Source organism: Frieseomelitta varia, unplaced genomic scaffold, assembly GCF_011392965.1.
Source record: "Frieseomelitta varia isolate USP_RPSP 00005682 unplaced genomic scaffold, Fvar_1.2 scaffold_164, whole genome shotgun sequence".
Taxonomy (NCBI): Eukaryota; Metazoa; Arthropoda; class Insecta; order Hymenoptera; family Apidae; genus Frieseomelitta; species Frieseomelitta varia.
Genome location: NW_025109350.1, coordinates 212,765 through 231,428, shown reverse-complemented (window position 1 = coordinate 231,428; position 18,664 = coordinate 212,765). Strand labels below are relative to the sequence as shown.

At 42.0% G+C, this 18,664-nt stretch overlaps 2 protein-coding genes across 5 annotated transcripts; both read left to right on the top strand.

Moving 5' to 3' along the window:
- The first annotated feature begins 205 nt into the window (after positions 1–205).
- Positions 206–1,109, top strand: LOC122538450. Its single transcript, XM_043672527.1, has 2 exons — positions 206–517; positions 597–1,109. The coding sequence occupies exons 1-2, from the start codon at positions 328–330 to the stop codon at positions 758–760; spliced, it is 354 nt and encodes a 117-aa protein (XP_043528462.1). The 5' UTR covers positions 206–327; the 3' UTR covers positions 761–1,109.
- A 15-nt stretch (positions 1,110–1,124) lies between these two features.
- LOC122538448 (protein disabled) lies at positions 1,125–18,627 on the top strand. 4 transcript variants are annotated; one of them, XR_006308853.1, is made up of 8 exons: positions 1,125–1,428; positions 6,888–7,102; positions 7,364–7,507; positions 9,559–9,711; positions 10,056–10,304; positions 10,386–10,637; positions 10,879–15,096; positions 15,977–18,627. XR_006308853.1 is itself a non-coding variant. In XM_043672523.1 (7 exons), the coding sequence occupies exons 1-7, from the start codon at positions 1,392–1,394 to the stop codon at positions 14,992–14,994; spliced, it is 5,124 nt and encodes a 1,707-aa protein (XP_043528458.1). In that variant the 5' UTR covers positions 1,125–1,391; the 3' UTR covers positions 14,995–15,786. The 4 variants fall into 4 exon arrangements, 3 of the variants coding, with proteins under 3 accessions (XP_043528458.1, XP_043528457.1, XP_043528459.1); XM_043672523.1 differs by lacking the exon at positions 15,977–18,627 and having other exon boundaries at positions 6,888–7,060; positions 10,879–15,786; XM_043672522.1 differs by lacking the exon at positions 15,977–18,627 and having other exon boundaries at positions 10,879–15,786.
- Positions 18,628–18,664: the final 37 nt, after the last annotated feature.

Below are 18,664 nucleotides of genomic sequence, written 5' to 3'. Positions count from 1 at the left end.
TCACTGAATGTCAAAATATAAATTCATTAAACTTTCGTACAGAATACAGGCTCTACTCATTACGTCACCCACGTTGATTTTACATGAAATTATGAACTTTTAACTCTCCCCAATTAATAAACTACTTTTCATTAGTTCATTTACGAATAATAATAATAAAATACAGAACTTGATCATTTAACTACTTCGCAATGCACATTTCGAATTACACAATCCACATGTCATTGATACAATGATTCTTCTTTTATAATACCAACGAATGAATCGTAAAACAGAAATACGTTGTAAAAGAAAAAACACTCTATATTTATCGGAAGATCTCAAACAATGATTATGACATTGTTCTGCAATGACACGGTGATTTTCAATTGTCCGTCATTCTCGCGGAACAGTGGGAGTCAACCATCAATTGCAATCGTGCGCGCCACCCCTCTGGAAGCTGCGACGAAAAATAAAAGTAGCGCGTTCATCGCTATCCAAGCCTCGGTCGATATCAAAGTCGCCAAAGAAAGGAAAGGTAGTTTGGAACGGCTACGTGCAACAATAACTCTCTCCGACGAGATCGACTGTTACGGAAAAGTGGCTCTGTTTCACAGATCGTCAAACATCCCCTGCTGGGAGGACGGGGCGGAGGGAGGGGAGAGATGAAATAGAGAAGAATATAGAGCCGGCGTGGAAAAGCGCGCGCGAACCGGGAAATGTTCTCTGCGGCCCCGAAGCGACGACGCCACGTACTAGATGGTATATTATTGATCAATAAGAGAGGCTAACATGGGTGACCTGTGCCGGCAGAGGCAGCTGTTACTTCCTCCGTATTTTTACGTGACGCGCGTGTACCGCGAGAAACCGATCTTCGAACAGTGCCCGGACGAGATCTCGACGTTCTCCTGCGTGTCTGCGACAAAGTGGCACCGTGCTGCTTGGGACAAGAAGTACCGACCGCGTACGTGAAACGCGCCAGCCTCATACTCCCGAATGAAATACGCGAAACGAGGGAGACAGAGGGAGTAACGGAAGAGTAACGGCCAGCCAGGATAGCTGAAGAGGCAGGAGTTAGGCCGCGGGGGGAAAAGGGGGTACAGGGGTGGGTAGTGGGAGTGAGAGTGAGAGAAAGAGAAAGAGAAAGAGAGAGAGAGAGAGAGAGGAAAGGGAGAGAGAAAGAGGGAGACAGACGGAAAAGGAGCGAACGAGTGGGAGAGGAACGGAAAGAAAACGCGACAGAAGAGGATTTGTAGAAACAGAGGGAGAAAAAGACGTGTGAGCGACATGTGTCTGTGTTGAGAATACCATCCACGATAGTACGGCGGCCGAGGGTGCGCCGAGAGAGAAGATCGGTTGCATTCTCTTCTCGTCATATCCGACACCTTCTCGTCACCTACACGGAACTATCGATGCAGACCTTACGGAAGAAAAACAGTCCGTGCAAGTGTGAGTAAACGATAGGATAGGAAAAGAAAAGAAAAGAGAGGAAAGAGAAAGAAAGAAAAGAAAAGGAGAAGAAGAGAGAAAAGGGGGATATGAAAGCCAACCCCGTAACGAATTTACTCGCGGATACCATCGGAATCGTGCGGTATCGACGTATCCGTTCCCGTGTATCTGGTGTATATGCATTGTGATACGTATCGGCGAGTTACGTGGCTCCGATAGTTTCAGCCTGTTTCGTGAGGAACATTGCCGTTCTCGAAGGGAATTACGCTGTGATATTAGCCTGTAGATCGGTCAAAGGGAGCTTTGGAATATGGCTTCCCTATTCTGTAAGAGGGAGAGAGACACGACGGTTTCTCGAATCGGGCCACGCAGATTAATTTCGTACGTGAATAACGCGGAATGAATACGTGAATCGTGTGGCCCCAACGAAGCTCGATGAAGTGAAGGGAGGTGTCGGGCATCTCTGTTCGGAACGACACTTATTAATTTTGTGATTTTCGCGCGAGCTTTTGTTGCAGTTTTGACTTACCGACTGTGGTAATGTAGTCTGCTGGTTTGTTTGTTTCTACATGGTATCGCTGACAGATGGCGGCACCATCTAATTTGGGCAACTCGTATTAAGGATTGTACTACTTGCAATTAATTCCACTTGGAAACAATTGCTTTACGTTTTTGCACGTTCCTCGGTGTTGAATACATTGAAGTCCGAAGATTCAAACTTTCGAAGAGAAATATAAATTAAATATTTACTATATTTGAAACATTCACTCGACATGTATTTACACAAAATTTCACTTTAAAATTGAGATAGGAACTAAACGCACGCTGATACGAGGAGATTAGATAAAAAGAAAAAGCGTTACGCTTAAAATATAACATTACATTGTTAGGCTTTCTCCCTAATAAGCATCAATCTTTAAATCATGCTTTCCTAAAGCATTTTACATAGATAACTTATGACGTATATCTTGAGAAAGAAAAATATTACTTAGTAAAAGTATAATAGATAAAAATATCGACTACGTTCGAGGGAAATGTTGCACGTTATGTTCTTTTAATGATGTTGATATTATCATTCTTACTATGTACTATTATCGTATCAAACTCTGTATTGATAAAACTATAATAACTATTTGTAAGAATTTTGGGAAAGTATTAGACAACATTCTTATACTTGTGATTTTTGATTGTAACTTTTATAAATTGATATAACGATGTTGCACAATTATACGCAATAAGCGAATAACGAATATTCCAAGTAAATGTCATATTAGCAACGAGTTTATTAAAAGTTTCCTAATAATCCATCCAAGAAATTTGCTAATTAAAATTAATTACGACTTTGGAGAGTAACTTGGTAATTTTAGAAGTTTTCACGTACGCACTCTCGACACTTACTATCCAATAGGTTTACACTTTATGCACATTAACATTCGCATCCTGGATTATCTGTTGACAGCTAAATAGAAGTTTAAACGCTCCAACTATCGATGAAAGTAGCATTTTTCAACATCTGTGATCTTCTATAAAACACCCTTTGTAAATTTCAGCTCTCGATATTTCTCGTAAAGTGCAAAATCTACAATAATTTTTCGCATTCAGAGTAGGAAAAATTAAATTTGGAACACTACTACAACAAATAATTGCTTGATAGAAAATTAATAGAAATCAGGTATCTGTTTATAGTGTAAGTTTAATTTTTCTCAATTGAAATGTTGGATCGTCAGATATAATTTCTTTTTTATTTCGTTACATTGTCTAAAACAATCTTCGATGCAGATATGTCCTCTGATTTTCATTTATACCAGCATCTAAGCTACGAGCTTAGTAGGAAGCTTTATCGATACAATGCATCTTCCTATCCTTCTCGCTCGTCCCTCTCTTTTCTCCATTAAAGCGATGCACCTGTAACGATCCGTTGAAAAGCACGAAATCCCTCGGAAAATAAATTACCATGTCGAAAATATTGGCAATCTGTGCGAATAGATGACTCGTTCTTTTCCTGCACACTATGCTATTTCTACCTTGCTTTACATTACTATTGTACTGTTGCTAATAAATAATTACTATTGTACAATATCAGGATCTATTACTATTTTCATTGTCCTCTGTTACTATTATCGCGCTATTATTTATTATTCTATTGCCATTTGCTATTTCTACAATCAAGAAATAAACTAAAATCAATAAATATTACCATATTTCCATTATACTATTACTTAGGTGCATATTATCGTCATCATCTGACACCACACTATTTTCTAATTTAACACTATAATCAATCATTAACTTGAAAAGTCGCAAGATCGATTATATGACTGATAACTTGATTAATCGGATAATTGCAATTTTTTTGTAAAATTCTTTTATATATTACGCGTTTATGGAAACAGAATTCGTCAAAATCAAGGAAGTGTTCAATTTCACAGAATGTTTCATTAGATTTAAAAGTTAGTGGTAATTATCTACATTTTCATCAGATTAATTTCTCTTTTCGAAAGAAGAATTACATTTCACAAGATAATTTTGTCACTATGTACACCTTATTGATCTATTATTCCTTCGACCTAACATTTTAACGTACTGTCACTATTAACCAACTATTAATATACTTGTTAACATGCAACATTAAGTTAACGCGTGTATCGTTTGAAGATAAAAACATAATGAATAGGTCGTGGTGTAACTATTCATCTGACTGAGGAAATTCGCTATTGCACACTTTATCCTTACTTACTCATTTTTTACTCAAGCTATACTTCAAGTTAGCTTTACTTTAAGCTCAATAATTAACTCATAATTAAACTACAACCTAATCCTATCACTACAAGTTAAACCTACGGCTTAATAATAAAACCCGATATTACAGTAATACGCATCGATCGAAGAGAACTGCGAGAAAGAAATATTGCGGAAACCCTAATTACCATTCTTCAAGAGTCGTCCGAAAATTTAAACGCGCAGCGAAAGGGCAAACCTGCTAGTTCAGCAGAACAGTCATTTACACAACGACCTAAACCTGTTCACTATCCTGTTCTTACCCTCAACTTGCTAGTCGACTACACTATCACCGTCTCGCTATGTTTCCACCCCTAAAAGCAAAGAGCAAGGAACAAGGTATGATAAAGGGCGTACAAAGGTGACCGCGCCAGCAGGGGGGAGGGATGGGAGGGAGTTAGGAAAGGACATGAATTGGTTATCCGGATAGAGAAACTCGAGTATCGACAGTTGGCGTTCTCCACTCGAGTCGCACGAGTACGTTCAAACAAATGCGCCGGTGTGCCTAGTGGCCATTAAAGTCGCAAGGGGTCGTCGAAAGTGTGCGTTAAGGAAGCTCAGCTCTGTTCATATGTGTTGGCGAAAGAAGGGGGTTGCGGAGGGCAGAGATTTCGATAAATTGTCTGTAGAAAGGCAAATCGAGAGAAGTTACGAGTGGCCAGAGATTAAGACCCGCGAGAGGGGACGCACGGGCTGATGATGATGATTGAAACGAGAGAATTTTGTGTACAATCGCGATGATCGCTGACAGGGATGCTGATGGTGTAGGTTTAACAGTGGCTGAAAGCTGTCGGAGTTGTTTATTTGTTCGTAAAGTGATTGTGAGGAACAGAGTATTACAGGATGTTTGAATATTATATTTACCAGGGTTATTGTTGTTGACTTTAATGTTCTATGGATTTAATTGTTTATTACTCGTCATTTAATAGTCTTTTCAACAGCTTTTTTAAAACGAGATTTCACAAATGATTCAGACAGTTCGCGTATTATTTTTATATTCTTTGTAACACGAAACTGAGAATAGTATTAAAATAATTTTATTTTATGATATTGTTGACTTTAATGTTCTATGGGTTTAATTGTTTATAGTCTTTTCAACAGCTTTTTAAAACGAGATTTCACAAATGATTCAGACAGTTCACGTATTATTTTTATAATCTTTGTAACACAAAACTGAGAATAATATTAAAATAATTTTATTTTATGATATTGTTGTTGACTTTAATGTTCTATGGATTTAATTGTTTATAGTCTTTTCAACAGCCTTTTAAAACGAGATTTCACAAATGATTCAGACAGTTCACGTATTATTTTTATATTCTTTGTAACACGAAACTGAGAATAGTATTAAAATAATTTTATTTTATGATATTGTTGTTGACTTTAATGTTCTATGGATTTAATTGTTTATAGTCTTTTCAACAGCTTTTTTAAAACGAGATTTCACAAATGATTCAGACAGTTCTCTGTTATTTTTATAAGCAGACAGTTCAGTATTATTTTTACAATCAGACAGTTCAGTATTATTTTTATAATCTTTGTAACACAAAGCTGAGAATAATATTAAATAATTAAATAATATTAAATAATTTCATCGTTTGTCAATAGCTTTGTCAATAGTTTTGACACCAATTAATAACACCTCATCTTGCAAGTTAAAATTCGCGATACAGTGGTAATAAATGCTGAAACACCAAGATCACGACCGAAACGAACAAGGACGCGACTAATCGTTTGAAATCAATAGCGAGCGTTTTTGTTCCCAAGTTCGTCAGCAACTATATCGCAGCCCTCACGAGATCAATTTTCCATGCGATAGGCAACGAACTGTGCCGGCGTCTAACAAAGTAACGCGAAATCTGTCGCGGTTTCGTGCTCGTTTTAATGCACCCTGCATGAGGTCTCGTCGACAACGGGGGCCAAGTCGAGTCCCGTACGGCGTGATCCTATCGAATTATCGAATTCGAAGCAGCAGGGGTCCGAAACGATCCGTCGCCGATGGTTTCGAGCCTCTTCAGTTTAATATCGATCGGCCACACGATCAGTCCGCCCGGCGAAATGCGTGAAACGAGAGAATTCTTTCGAGTGTCCTTCGGATAAGCAATTTATTTCTCTTTCCTGTCGCTCGCTTCCCCTTTCCAACGAATGATAATTCGATCTTTCTTTCTTCTTTTTCGCTTCGGACGAAGGCAACCGGGAAGTGAAATGATGTTGTTTAATGATACCTAAAGCGTGTAGGGAATAGGGATTCAAGTGGGGTTGAAACGTTGACTATTACTACTTGCGATGGGAAGAGCAATTAATTGTATTCTTGCAAATGAACTGTTTAGAGGACGAATGAAATAGTTTAGAAGATCGTTCAGTGTTTTATTAATTGGACTCAGGTACTTCTCTCTTGCTTTTTTATATTAAATTCCATCCTTTTTCTTCACGTTGAATGTACAAGTTCGTTTGAAATATTGAGTGTTACTACTAGGCCAAGTATTTCTGCTTTTAAATATAATTTGTGAAATATTTTTTAACAGGCGAACAACAGATAAACAATTTTTCTTCGTGGATTTAAAGGAACTTTCTTGTTCATTAACATTTGAGTGTTGAAATTGGGTATTTCTTAATTCAAGTGTCTTTTTTTTTTTTTTTTCTTTACAAAGAAATAATTTTTCATGTGCCTTTATTTACAGTCAAGAACGAACCAACCCGATTTCTTGGGGAGGGTGTGTCGTTCAAGGCGAAGCTGATTGGCATATTGGAAGTATCGGAAGCACGCGGGGACCGGATGTGCCAAGCAGCTTTGGCGGATCTGAAGATGGCGATTCGGGCTGCCGGTGAACACAAACAACGAATCGCCGTTCAGGTCAGCATCGATGGATTACGCTTGCGGGACGAAAAGTCTGGGGTAATGACTTTCAAAACTAAAAACCATAATACCCGAATTTCGTGAAGTGTAAAACATTAAGCGTTAAACAACGGAGTTAAAGTCTGACTTTGAAATATCAGTTTTCCAAAATATCAAGTTCTTTTCTTCGATCAATTGTTTTAAAAGGAAAAGAAAGAAACAAACGAGTATATTTCAGAATATGTTCAGAATTCCGTGTAAAATGTGTAAGTGTACGTAAAACTGATAATTCTCTACACGATTGAAATTCTCTTGTTCCAGGACTGTCTGTATCACCATCCTGTACATAAGATATCGTTCATCGCGCAGGACATGAGCGATTCGAGGGCTTTCGGATATATTTTTGGGTCACCAGACACTGGCCATCGTTTCTTTGGCATCAAGACGGACAAAGCGGCAAGCCAAGTGAGTTTTACACAGTGTCGAGTGCATCTTATCTCCTACCGTATCAATTGGAAAAGTTGCAAGATTAGAGTATTGGTTGCAAATTAATTTGATGGTCCTTTACCCATTTTCTGACATTCCAATCTTCGTGTTACAATCTTTATTTCTACTTGAAACCTTGCAAACAGATTAACTGAATGTTGCAGCGACGGATTTCAAAATTTAATAAAAAGCATGGATAAATAATAACCGTCTATTTTTATCGTAAATTTGTGTAACACGAGAGATTATTTCCCCTACGATCAAAATTGAACTTAACAATAGTTTCCGAGATTAACTTTCACGAACAGAATCAAAACTTTACCTCTTAAAACTATAACTGTCTTGATCACCTTGCAGATATTTTCAACGCTCGTCCACCAACAAAACCAAAAAAAAAAAAAGAACTCGCTCTTGAAAACGATTAATTTCACTTTATCAAAATCAGATCGAATTAAAATCAAATCAGTCCACCAGTTTGAAATCAATAAGAAAACCAACGATTCCAGCCGCTCGAAAGCCGGTACGTGCAACGCATGTACGCACACGTGTCGGAAGTGTTAAAAATTGATGGTAATTAGCGGCATAGAGAAACCTCGTTCGTCGTTTAGCCCGCAATCGATAAAAAGCGAGAGGCGGCGAACGCAAGGGCATTCTTTCGTCGTTGTCGCGGCGCGGATATTGCCTTTGAGAAGCAACAAAAGAAGGAGGTTGGCGCGCGCGTTGATTCGATAGGAGAGCCGTTCGTGCGCGAACACGATCCTTAAACGCGACGGAGGCGAGAAGGGGAGTCCGTAACCGTTTATCGCGAAACGATTCGCTTTGCCGAGGCAACCGGGGTCTGAAATGATATTTGTCCAATCCGTAGAAGCAATATCGACCTCGGTAGCTCCGGTAATTCCGCAGGGGTATGTAAATAATTGCATTATACGATTCGGGCTATATACCACTCCAGCGGATATACCACCGCGGGAGATTGTTGTTCGATTATACGCGATTCTCCTCGTGCTCGTTCAAAGTGATTGCGTTTTCTTCGTGGCTCTCCTCTCTCTTTGTTCTCTCCGCTCTCTTTATTCTTTCCTCTCCCGTTCGTTTCTCTCTGTCTCTCTCTCTCCGTTTTGTTTCGCACAGTCACCGAAATTCAATTCTCTTCCTTCAGATAACTGGATCATATCGATCGTATCGTGCTTTTGTTTTCTACATTTCTTGACGCCCGAATGTTCTCTCCCTCGTTGAATTCTTTTTCAATTTTTCATACGAATTTGTCGACACGAAGGAAACTAGTTAATAGAGATCTGTTTTATCCTTTTGATTATTCGTATCGATATTGTTAATAGTTTTGTCAAAGAATGAAGCGCGAAATTCGACAAGCTCGGAACTATTTCCTTTTTTTTTTTAGAATTTCCAACTTGTTAGCAACGAAAATAATAAAGGTGTTCACGTTCAAAATTGCCACGCAGAGTGTGCAGTCTCTTCTATGATTATGCATTAACGAAAGGTCAAAGCAAGCGGTTTATACATGCATCTAGGCGTTTAAAATATCCCGATCCTGGTGATAACGGAGGAACGGTGTATGACGTCTACACGAAACTTTCGTGTGCGGATTATTTGCGAATTTGCTAAAGAGGTTAAAGGTTATTAAAAGGTGTAAGAGAGACGATCTAGCCTAACCACGTGATTGAACTACGAGAGAAGGGGAAACGTAATACGTAGTAGAGGAGGAGCACACGATAAGTGAAGGCAGACAGTGCATAGTCAGACGAGTTTACCTGTGTTAACGCAACGCTCTCAACTGTTTCTTTTTTTTCTTTTCTTTTTTTAATTATTTCGAAACTTAATTCGAGGCAAGAGGTATTTTAAAAAATTAATTAAAATTTGCGTTTGACATTCCCTTTGATTCCGTTTTTAATTAACAATTGGCGAGTGAAATAACATCCTTTGCCTTTTATTTCATTTATCGCGAGCTTTCGCGTAAAATGTTAAAGGACTTGTACGTTGTAAAAGGATCTTTACTCTCTGCGATCTTTTTGCAGGTGGTAATCGCGATGCGAGACTTGTTCCAAGTGGTGTTCGAGTTGAAAAAGAAGGAGATCGAGCTAACGAAGCAGCACTTAGAGCAAAACGCCATGAACGTTATTAAATTTCATACCACTGGCATCTTTGTCGAACCCACCCCCGATACTAAAGTAATTGTCGATATACTTCTTCTCGATGACTTTTTTTTTTTTTGTTTTTCTCTTTCTTCGATAAACAGTTGTTAGTTTTTAATATTCAATATATTCTGTACATTGAGTGTAACGTGCAAAAATTCCGGGACAAATGAATTTTGACCAACATTTAGTAAAACAGCAAAATAGAATTCAACATCGAGTAAACACTGTTAACAACATATCGTTGCAACAGAGTAACTTTAAAGTATTATTTTCGTGAAAAATTCATTTGACCAGAAGTTTCTACACACCGTCGTGTGTACCGTCTGAATTGTAAAATTTCCAACTCAACGAAACGTTGTTAAATCGCTTCGCGACAGGGCGCAGCAGGATCAGAATCCTCCCTTCATCGCGTAAGGAATACCAATTCGGAGGTGGACAAGTCGGTTGACAAACGAAACGAGCCACAAAGTGGCGTGATAAGAGACTTGTTGGATATACAATTCGAATTGGACTCTCTGCAGCAAGGTATTCATCACATGAATAAAATTACCCCTGATAACCCGCCACCCTCCGCTGACGATCTGTTTGAAACCGATCCGTTTGGCGATTCGTTCGCGAACATGAAGGTACGAATGAATTTCGAATATGCAGTATATATTCGATAATGCACGTGTGTATTTCGATCTTTTCAAAATCTATATTCACAGCTGGAAGATACTGTACGGCCAATTTTACCGCCGCCACCGTCATCGTCTAAAAGAGGCCACCTAGAGCGACAGCAAACAGTTCCAGGCCCCCAGTCGTCGATCACGTCGAGCCCGGCGACCACTTTGACTAGCAAAACCCCTCCGCTTCAAGGCAATATTCAGTGGTTCGAGAAGGAAGCCGAAAATCTCTTCAGTGACAGCGATCTCACCGGCTCTGCCAAGAACACGCCTGTTAAAAAGGACTCGGAAGAGGTTGGTATTTAATATTTACGCGTAGATTAATTTTCATTAATCACCTCAAGGAGGCTCGATGATGTTGAGTCTTTGGTACTGTACGTAAGTTTACAATGAGACGAGTAACCTTGAATTTGCAACTAAAGAGTCCATATCTTTTCAATAATTGCGAAAACAAAAATAATTTATGATAATGCTCAATTTGAATTGTCTAGACTGCTAGATAATTCCTATTTAATTTACCTAATAATTTTCACAGACCCAAGCCAAGAGCCCGCAAATCGACGTGTTCACGGAGCTGGACCCGCTCGGAACCGGCTTGATAAAACCCTACGTGGACAAGAAGGATTTCTTCCAACATCTGAAGAACCCTCCCAAGAAAGTTCTGAAAGACCTGGTGTCCACCAGCTCGGCAGACACGTTCCCAACGAACTTTAACGTCCTCTCGGAGCCACTAGAGTCGGCGAAACCGCGAAACGACATAGCCCCGAAAGAGAATCAGTTCGAGGACACGAATTTCGCGAACTTCGACCGATTCGACGAGAACGAGGCGATTCAATCGGTGTTCACGCGCTCCGACTCGTCCAGAAGATCTACTCATCATCAGCCTCTTTCCGTGTCTCTGCCACCTGAAGACTCCCCTACCTCGAAATCCTCGGCAATCTCGATTCCCACATCTGCCGGCGTTTCTATGCTTAGCAGAATGGACAAGGACTCCACGGAATCTATGCACGGCCTGGTGAAACTTCCCAGTCCCATAAAATCCACACGCAAGAAGGAATTCGACATCGACGTAACTGGTGGCAAAGTGTCGTCCATGGACAAACCGTTTCCAGTGGACTTCTCGGCAGCCAGCGACTCACCAGCGTCCCCGCTAAAGTCTTGCCCCTCCGACGCCAACTCCAGACTGTCCAGTTCCTCCGCGGAACTGGAACTCGTACCTGAACCTCCCCCACGGGGAGTAGCCAACATCTTGATCAATCCACCGCCTCTGCCACCGAAGAAGCAAGGAGTCAGGGGTGTGGCGAAGCCTCCTCCAAGGCCACCGCATACGGACACCTACTTTCACTACGATTTCCCGGAAAGAGAGCCCGTGGCGACGACGAAAGACAGAAGCATGAGCCCGTTAAGGGACGGAAGGAGCCAATCGGATGACAGTTTCAGCTCGCCTGTTCAGCTGTCTGGCAAGTCGGACCTGATAAGCGCGATGGCCACGTCAGCGTTCGAGGACTCGTTCAGCTCCATGATACCGAGCGCGTTTTTCACCGACACCAGCAGCACCCCAATCGGACCCAAGAAGACGAAACCCTCGTTGGACATCACCCTGAGCCAGTTAACATCCACTAACTTGGACGAATTGGCGAACAGTCTAGGGATGACAGTGAAAGAGCTGACCAGTCTGACTCTTCAGCAGTTGACCGAGTGTTTGGCCACTCTCTCGGCGAAGGAAGCAGCCGCCAACGATAACGAAGAACCCGTCTTTACGAAGCAAGAGAAGGCCGGTGTCGCGCAATCGCAATCGCACGTGTCTAGCATGGCGCAGTCGAAAGCTTTCGAGCAACAACAGCCATTCGCGAAGATGAACGTCGAGCAGGAGACCAAGCAGGAAGCTACGTACGACAAGTACGCTGTTTTCAGAGAGCTGCTGGAGCTGGAGCAGATGGAGAAGAACGACGAGAACGCCGCGAAAGACACCATGGAGGAAGAAACGTTTTCAGTGACGAAGGAGGAACTTGAAACAGCCGAAACTCAGCAACAGCAGGAAACTATCGAGGAGCCGAGATCGGAAAGTTTGGCTACTCTGGTGAACCTGACGGTGAAACTGCCGCCTAGTAACGAAGATCTGACCAAGGAGGAGCAAACTGAAACAAAGTTCGAGGAAACGACCGAACCGCCGTCGAGTCTGACGTTTGAGAAGATCCAACCGACGGAAGCGGAAAGTAAGACAGAACTGGTGGCAGAGGCGGAAGCGTTGACGGATCTGTTGACGAAACAAGGAGAGGAAGACTCCGAGAAAACGAAAGCTGCAGCCGACGTCGAGGAGAAGAGAACGGAGGAGGAACCGGAGGTGGCTGCTGAGAAACTCAGCGAGATCAATGACGACTCCGACAAGCCAGAAGCCAAGGAGACGAGCACGGAGGAGACGAATGGGTCGCTGATCGAAGTGAACAAAGCCGAGGTGAAGTCTTCCGTGTCCACGTCCAGCGACAAATACGCGGCACTGCGCGAGATCATAGGCGAACCGGAACCGCCGGTGAAACAACCGGAGGATGACACGCCGAATTCCACGAGAATGTCACCGGTGATTCAGCTACCGACGCAGCAAAAGACTTCGGCCGAGGTGGAGTTGCTGAATCTATTTTCCGACACGCCTCCGCCCTCGAGTCCCAAGAAACAGGCAAAGAAGGAGGAAGACTCGAGCTCGATGGGAATGGACATTTTCGAGGAGATCAAAATGTTGAGCAACAGCGGACACGCGGCAAAGACCAAGTCCCTGATCCCCGAGGACATCTTCTCGCCGTTCACGGAGCTGAAGCCAGAGAGGGACGAGAGCAAAGACGACAGCAACTGGACCAAGTTCGACACAGGCCTCTTCGTCTCGGACAGACCCCTGTCCGAGTGTCCCCCTCCGATCAGTCGAACGTCACCGTGGTCGCCCGATGGCAAGGAGTTCCACAGAGAGGCTTCGTTCAAAGGAAGCGTTTACCAACAGTCAGGCGACAGTGACAACGAGTGGAAAGACGAGGAGGAGAGCGAGGAGAGCAACGGAAGGATACGAGATGGCAGGTTCAGGTGTAGCCACTATCCGAGATTCGACGTTCCTTTCGGCTCGGAGAGGGGTTTCTACGAGGAGACAAGCGGTTCAGGGAACAAACGAGACTGGGGCTTCCGAGATAGAACGATGGAAAAGTCGCGCGACGCCGCGTGGATCAAGAACTCGGGTCACAGGCCGCGCGACTCCTCGCCGTGGCACGACGAGAGCCAGTGGGAGAAAGAGTCCAAGCATTATCCTCACAGAAAGATGCAGTACAAGGACGAGGAGGAGCACTACGAGCTTCACAGGAAGTGCAGATCGAAGCCCCAACGTTGGAACTGGCCGCACGAGCACGGGCCGTTCTACGACGACGAGAGAAGAAGGAAAATGATGCTGTGGAAGGAGGACAGGTTCGGTAGCCAAGAGAGCATGGGATACGACGACGACGACAGGTGGTCGAGGAGGAAGTACGAGAGAAGACGATGGGAGGAGGACGCGAGATTTTGGAACAGGAGGCCAACCGGTCCGCCAGACTCCGACTATCCTAGCAGAGAAAGCTATTACTATTACAGGGAACGGCCGCACGATTATCCCTCGGCCTGGAACGAAGACTACGGCTCCGACAGACCGACGGACGACTCCCCGAGATACAACCAGTCAGCGAGAAAGCGGCACTGGCCGAAGAGGCCGAACAGCGCGAATGAGGGACGCAACGTAGACATGGTCTACCCCGAGTCACGAGGGAAATTCGGCACCTCCAGGTCCGAGTGCAACGACAACGACTCGGACCCCTATCTACGGTCGTCGCAACGTTCCAGAAGTCGGCAAAGTTACTGGGGCAGCGACCAAGAGTACGACAGTTGGGTTGACAGGCCTTACTGGTCCGAGGAGCCGGACACCAAGAGCGAGAATCTCCATCGAAAGAGAATACCGAGGCACAAACTTCGCCAGGCTCACCCGGCGAAAACCCAGAGCCCGTTCGAGGACGATTTCGCCCAGAGCGTGGAGCACGCGGACCCCTCGGCCGCTGAGTCTCTCACCACGGCGGAGCCACGTGTACGTTCGGAAGCGAGCAGCGAGCAGAAACCATCTCCCCAGAGTCCCTCGTCTTTCGCCACGAGATACGCGAAAGCTCCCGGGAGGAGGGGAGCGATGCCAGTGGAAGAGGTATACAGCAGCAAGAGATCCAGCTACTTCGAGGACGATCTGTCGTTCACAGCTACCGGGATCAGCGACTCGTCCGACAGACAGAGGCTTCCCTCCGACCAGAAGGCCACGCCCGAGGAACTTCCCTGCGATTCCAAGAACGCTCATCAGACGACCGACGATTTCGTGTCGGGCGACAGCAGCCGCGACTCATTCTTCAACGGGCACCTGAGATACGACGACGACGCGTTCGCTTTCAAGCCGGAAATGGAGGACAACGTCCCCGATCACAGAGCGACCACCTTGCCATTGAAGAATCACGCTCGACAGGGCAAGTACTCCGCCGGTAGTAACAACAACAACAACAACAACAACAACAAGTCGAGGAACGACCAGCACATCAGGAAGTCGGAATCGGTGAATATATTCGTCAGGGAGAACGATCCGTTCGGCGACGACGATTTCTTCGATTGATGGGTCGTTGGAGACGTGTTCTACCTTGCTGGACGTTTCGACGAGGTCTCGCGCGTCAGTTGCCAGCTCACGGAAGTGGTGGCGGGGTGATTTCTCGAGGAGGTGCGTTTACTTTCTCTGTCCAAAGAAAAGAAAAGAAAAAAAAAAATATGTACGTAACAGCGTAATCCTTGAAATGGGCTGTTATCGCGTATCGTTTTAAACGTGTTTTCCCTCTGTTTGACTGTCAGACTATCGTGGAGGCAATAAGCGTTGGTTGGTCGAGTTTATCAATCTGTAGGTGTTCTATTATCTGTCGTAGAACTGCGAGGCTTTAGTAAAGGTTAATTTCAAATAGCTGTAATAAAGTCAGGATTAGCAAGTGACATTTGCGTTTGCTCTTGTTTATTAATTTTCAAGAAAGAGGACCAATCTTAGATTCAGATTGATCTTTGCGTTTGCCTTTTCCTGATTCTTAAGAAGGGACATTTTCGATTACAGATGGTAGCTTTGCAGGCGACATTCTTGCAATTTTACTTTTATTTTATTTCCTCGGCAGGAGGGCACTTCATTTTACCAAGTCACAAAGGAGATTTCTGAAAATTTATATAGCACGGGGGATTTCTAGAGGATAAGTTCCAAGAAATTTATAATTTGGTGCTTTTTAGAGAACGTAGAAATAGAGATAACTCAGCTCTCTTGATCTCAATCATTTTCGTAGATAAAAAGAACCAATCTCCCTAAATTCTACATAGACCCTCGTTGCGTCAATATTAACAATGTTAATTGCATCAATGATCGTAAATGCGAAAAAGTTAAAAAAAACCCAAAAAAAAAAAAAAAAAAAATGCGTAAGAACGAGACTCAGAACTTGTCTCAATGTAATTATTAATTCTTCGATTTGAAATTGAAGCGCGAGTCACTCTCAAAAATTGAAATTTTACTGTCAGAGGAAGAAGTAAAGGTACCCTCGAACGACTAATACTTACTGTCTCTATTATAGCTAAGTTAGTTAGTTGAGATCTGTACAACGCGAATGTGAGAGGACTAGGTATGATCGAGGATCTACGAGGCGAGAAGAGGATTCGTTTTGGCGAGGTCGATAGCGAGATATCGACGGGGTACGAGCGACGTGCCGACCTGCTAGTCATTGTTTTAATAAATTTGTACATAATGTTATATCGGCGTTAGCGTGAAATTGATTCGTCGATCGGGGTATATGTGCGCGCAGTTTGTACGACCAACTGAGTACATTCAATTGAGCATTTTGTTTTCAATTCCTCATTGTCGTTCTATCGAGCACGTGATTATGTTCTATGTGTAACTAGATTCGAGGGAAAGTGGAGTGCTGCTGTACGGTTTCAGTCGAGTTGACTTGTGAGTATTTTTGTTCGTTTCGTTTGTTCGAAATCGCGCATCTTTCGATTGTGCACTCTGTGATTAAACGATGATGATTCTTTATACAGACGACTTAATTTAGATAACCAAATGACGACGATACTTCATGCATAACAGTTCAAGCTAAGTCGCATAATCTTCTGGAGCATTCTTTTCCTAATTCGACGATGAAGATTATTTCTCGTGTAAAATATGTAAAATTTAAATCTAGTCCACAGACACGGTCACGATCAGTATGATATCTGTTGAACGTTATTAATAATTTGATTATTCGAAGATGAGAATTTTAATGAAATGGTGGTAAAGACCATCTCATTTCATTTAAAATTACAATCGTATCAATTTTATCAATGTAATAGAGATAGCGTCACGTTTAATGGAAGAATTAAGCAACTGAATATTCTTTCTTTAATATGAACATGAGATCAATTCCATTTATCTTTTTTATAAAGACAAATGAAAGACTCGCGTTTTTTTTTTAAATTAAACTTTTTTAATTTTCTTCCGAGCACTCCACTGTTTCACAGCTGAGTCAATCGTGTTCCTGTTTCTTTTTCCGTTTCGTACGATCACGATGCTAGTCATGTTCGAGTGATTTAGGGTGCTACACAGAAGAATATAGGCTGAATTGTCGATGGTTATTGCGACTGAAATCGTTGGAAAGATCTTTCGGTCTGCGCTTCTCTCGTTCGTCTGCATTCTTTTCTAAGAAAATTTTTCATTAACAAAATTTTAATCTTCCACCTCTCGAAACCTTTTTTTTCTTTTTTCGTTATTTAATCCTTTCTGATAGCAGCAAAGTTATCAGATTTCTGCGTATATCTTATCACTTTTGCTTCATTTGTTTCAACTCTTCAAAAATATTTTACTACAACTTATCATTTCGAAGCTCACAGAGAAATTTTTATCAAAAGAACGATGCCTTTTGGTTATTCAATTGGGAAACTAGAAAAATATTGGAAAGCTCGAGAGAGTATCACAATAATTAAAAGGGAAAGGAAAGAGAGGAAGGAAAATATCTAATAATAGCTTTGACAATGAATGCCTGGGAGGATTTCGTTAGATTGTTTTGGAACGTTTGGAGAATTAAAATGTGACTTTTATACTGTTTCTCGAATCGATTCCGTATTAGGGACAAATTAGGTTCGACTATCAATCGAAAAGGAGAGAAAGGAGAGAAAGGAGAAAAGACGAAGATACGAAGGGGGGAGAAAAGACGCCGTCAGTCTAGATTCTAGATAGTTTACAATTGCTATTTATTCACACCAAATGAAACCAAATGTTAGGCGATCGTTTTACTTGTTTTTTATTCGCAGTAGAATTTTTATATTACAGACGATATTTGTTTAAATAGAACCGATGTTTATTTCTATTTATTTACTCGCCATAGAATTTTCATATTGTAAATAATGTTTGTTCAAATGATAGAACCGATGTTACACGATCCTTCGTTTATTGATTTTTCATTTGAAACAGTTGGAGCATTTACAGATAAACATTGTTGTTTCGAGAACGACAAACTATTTGTTACTTGAATCTGTTTTCTAGGGTACGAATTGCAGTCAGAATTGTCACTGACAATAACGTAATCTCGATGCAATTACACTCACACCGGCTACGAAACGACGATGCGACTTCCGTTGAATAAGTTTGCGCGATTCGCAAAGAATCGTCGCGCATTGAACGACAAGGGAAACGAATTCGAACCAAATTCTATGCATTTATTTGTAATAACGACGCCCGTTTAGGAGAAAAAAAAAGAAAACAAAGAGAAAAAACGGCGCTGAATTTGTCACTGAAAGTGTAAACACATGCATATCGCGACTAAGCCGAGCATTTTTTTACGTTGCACTGGCAACATTCATTATTCCGCTTTTATCGAGCAAACGAACAACCGTCAATGGCAATAAATTGCGTTAAGAGCGTAGATTGTAATAAGGTGGCGTTCAATTTTTTGAATTTTACGGCGGCTTAAATCCGACGAGAGGATATCAATGTTCAACGTGTTGTCTGTAATCGAATCTCGCGTGAGAACAACTGGGTAATCATTTTTATATTCTCTTAAAATAATATTCTCTTTTGTATTCGTTCTTGCGAAAATATGCACGGCGCACGTCTCCGAGTATATCTGTTCGAACTGTATTCATCCGTTGAAACTGGCCATTTACACTGAAATTATGTTATCTATACTGTCATCTAGAAATTAGAAATTAAATTATTCACTTTGTTTGTCTGCACGATTCGTGTTAAAAAAAAGTGAATAATTTAATTTCTAATTTCTAGATGACAGTAT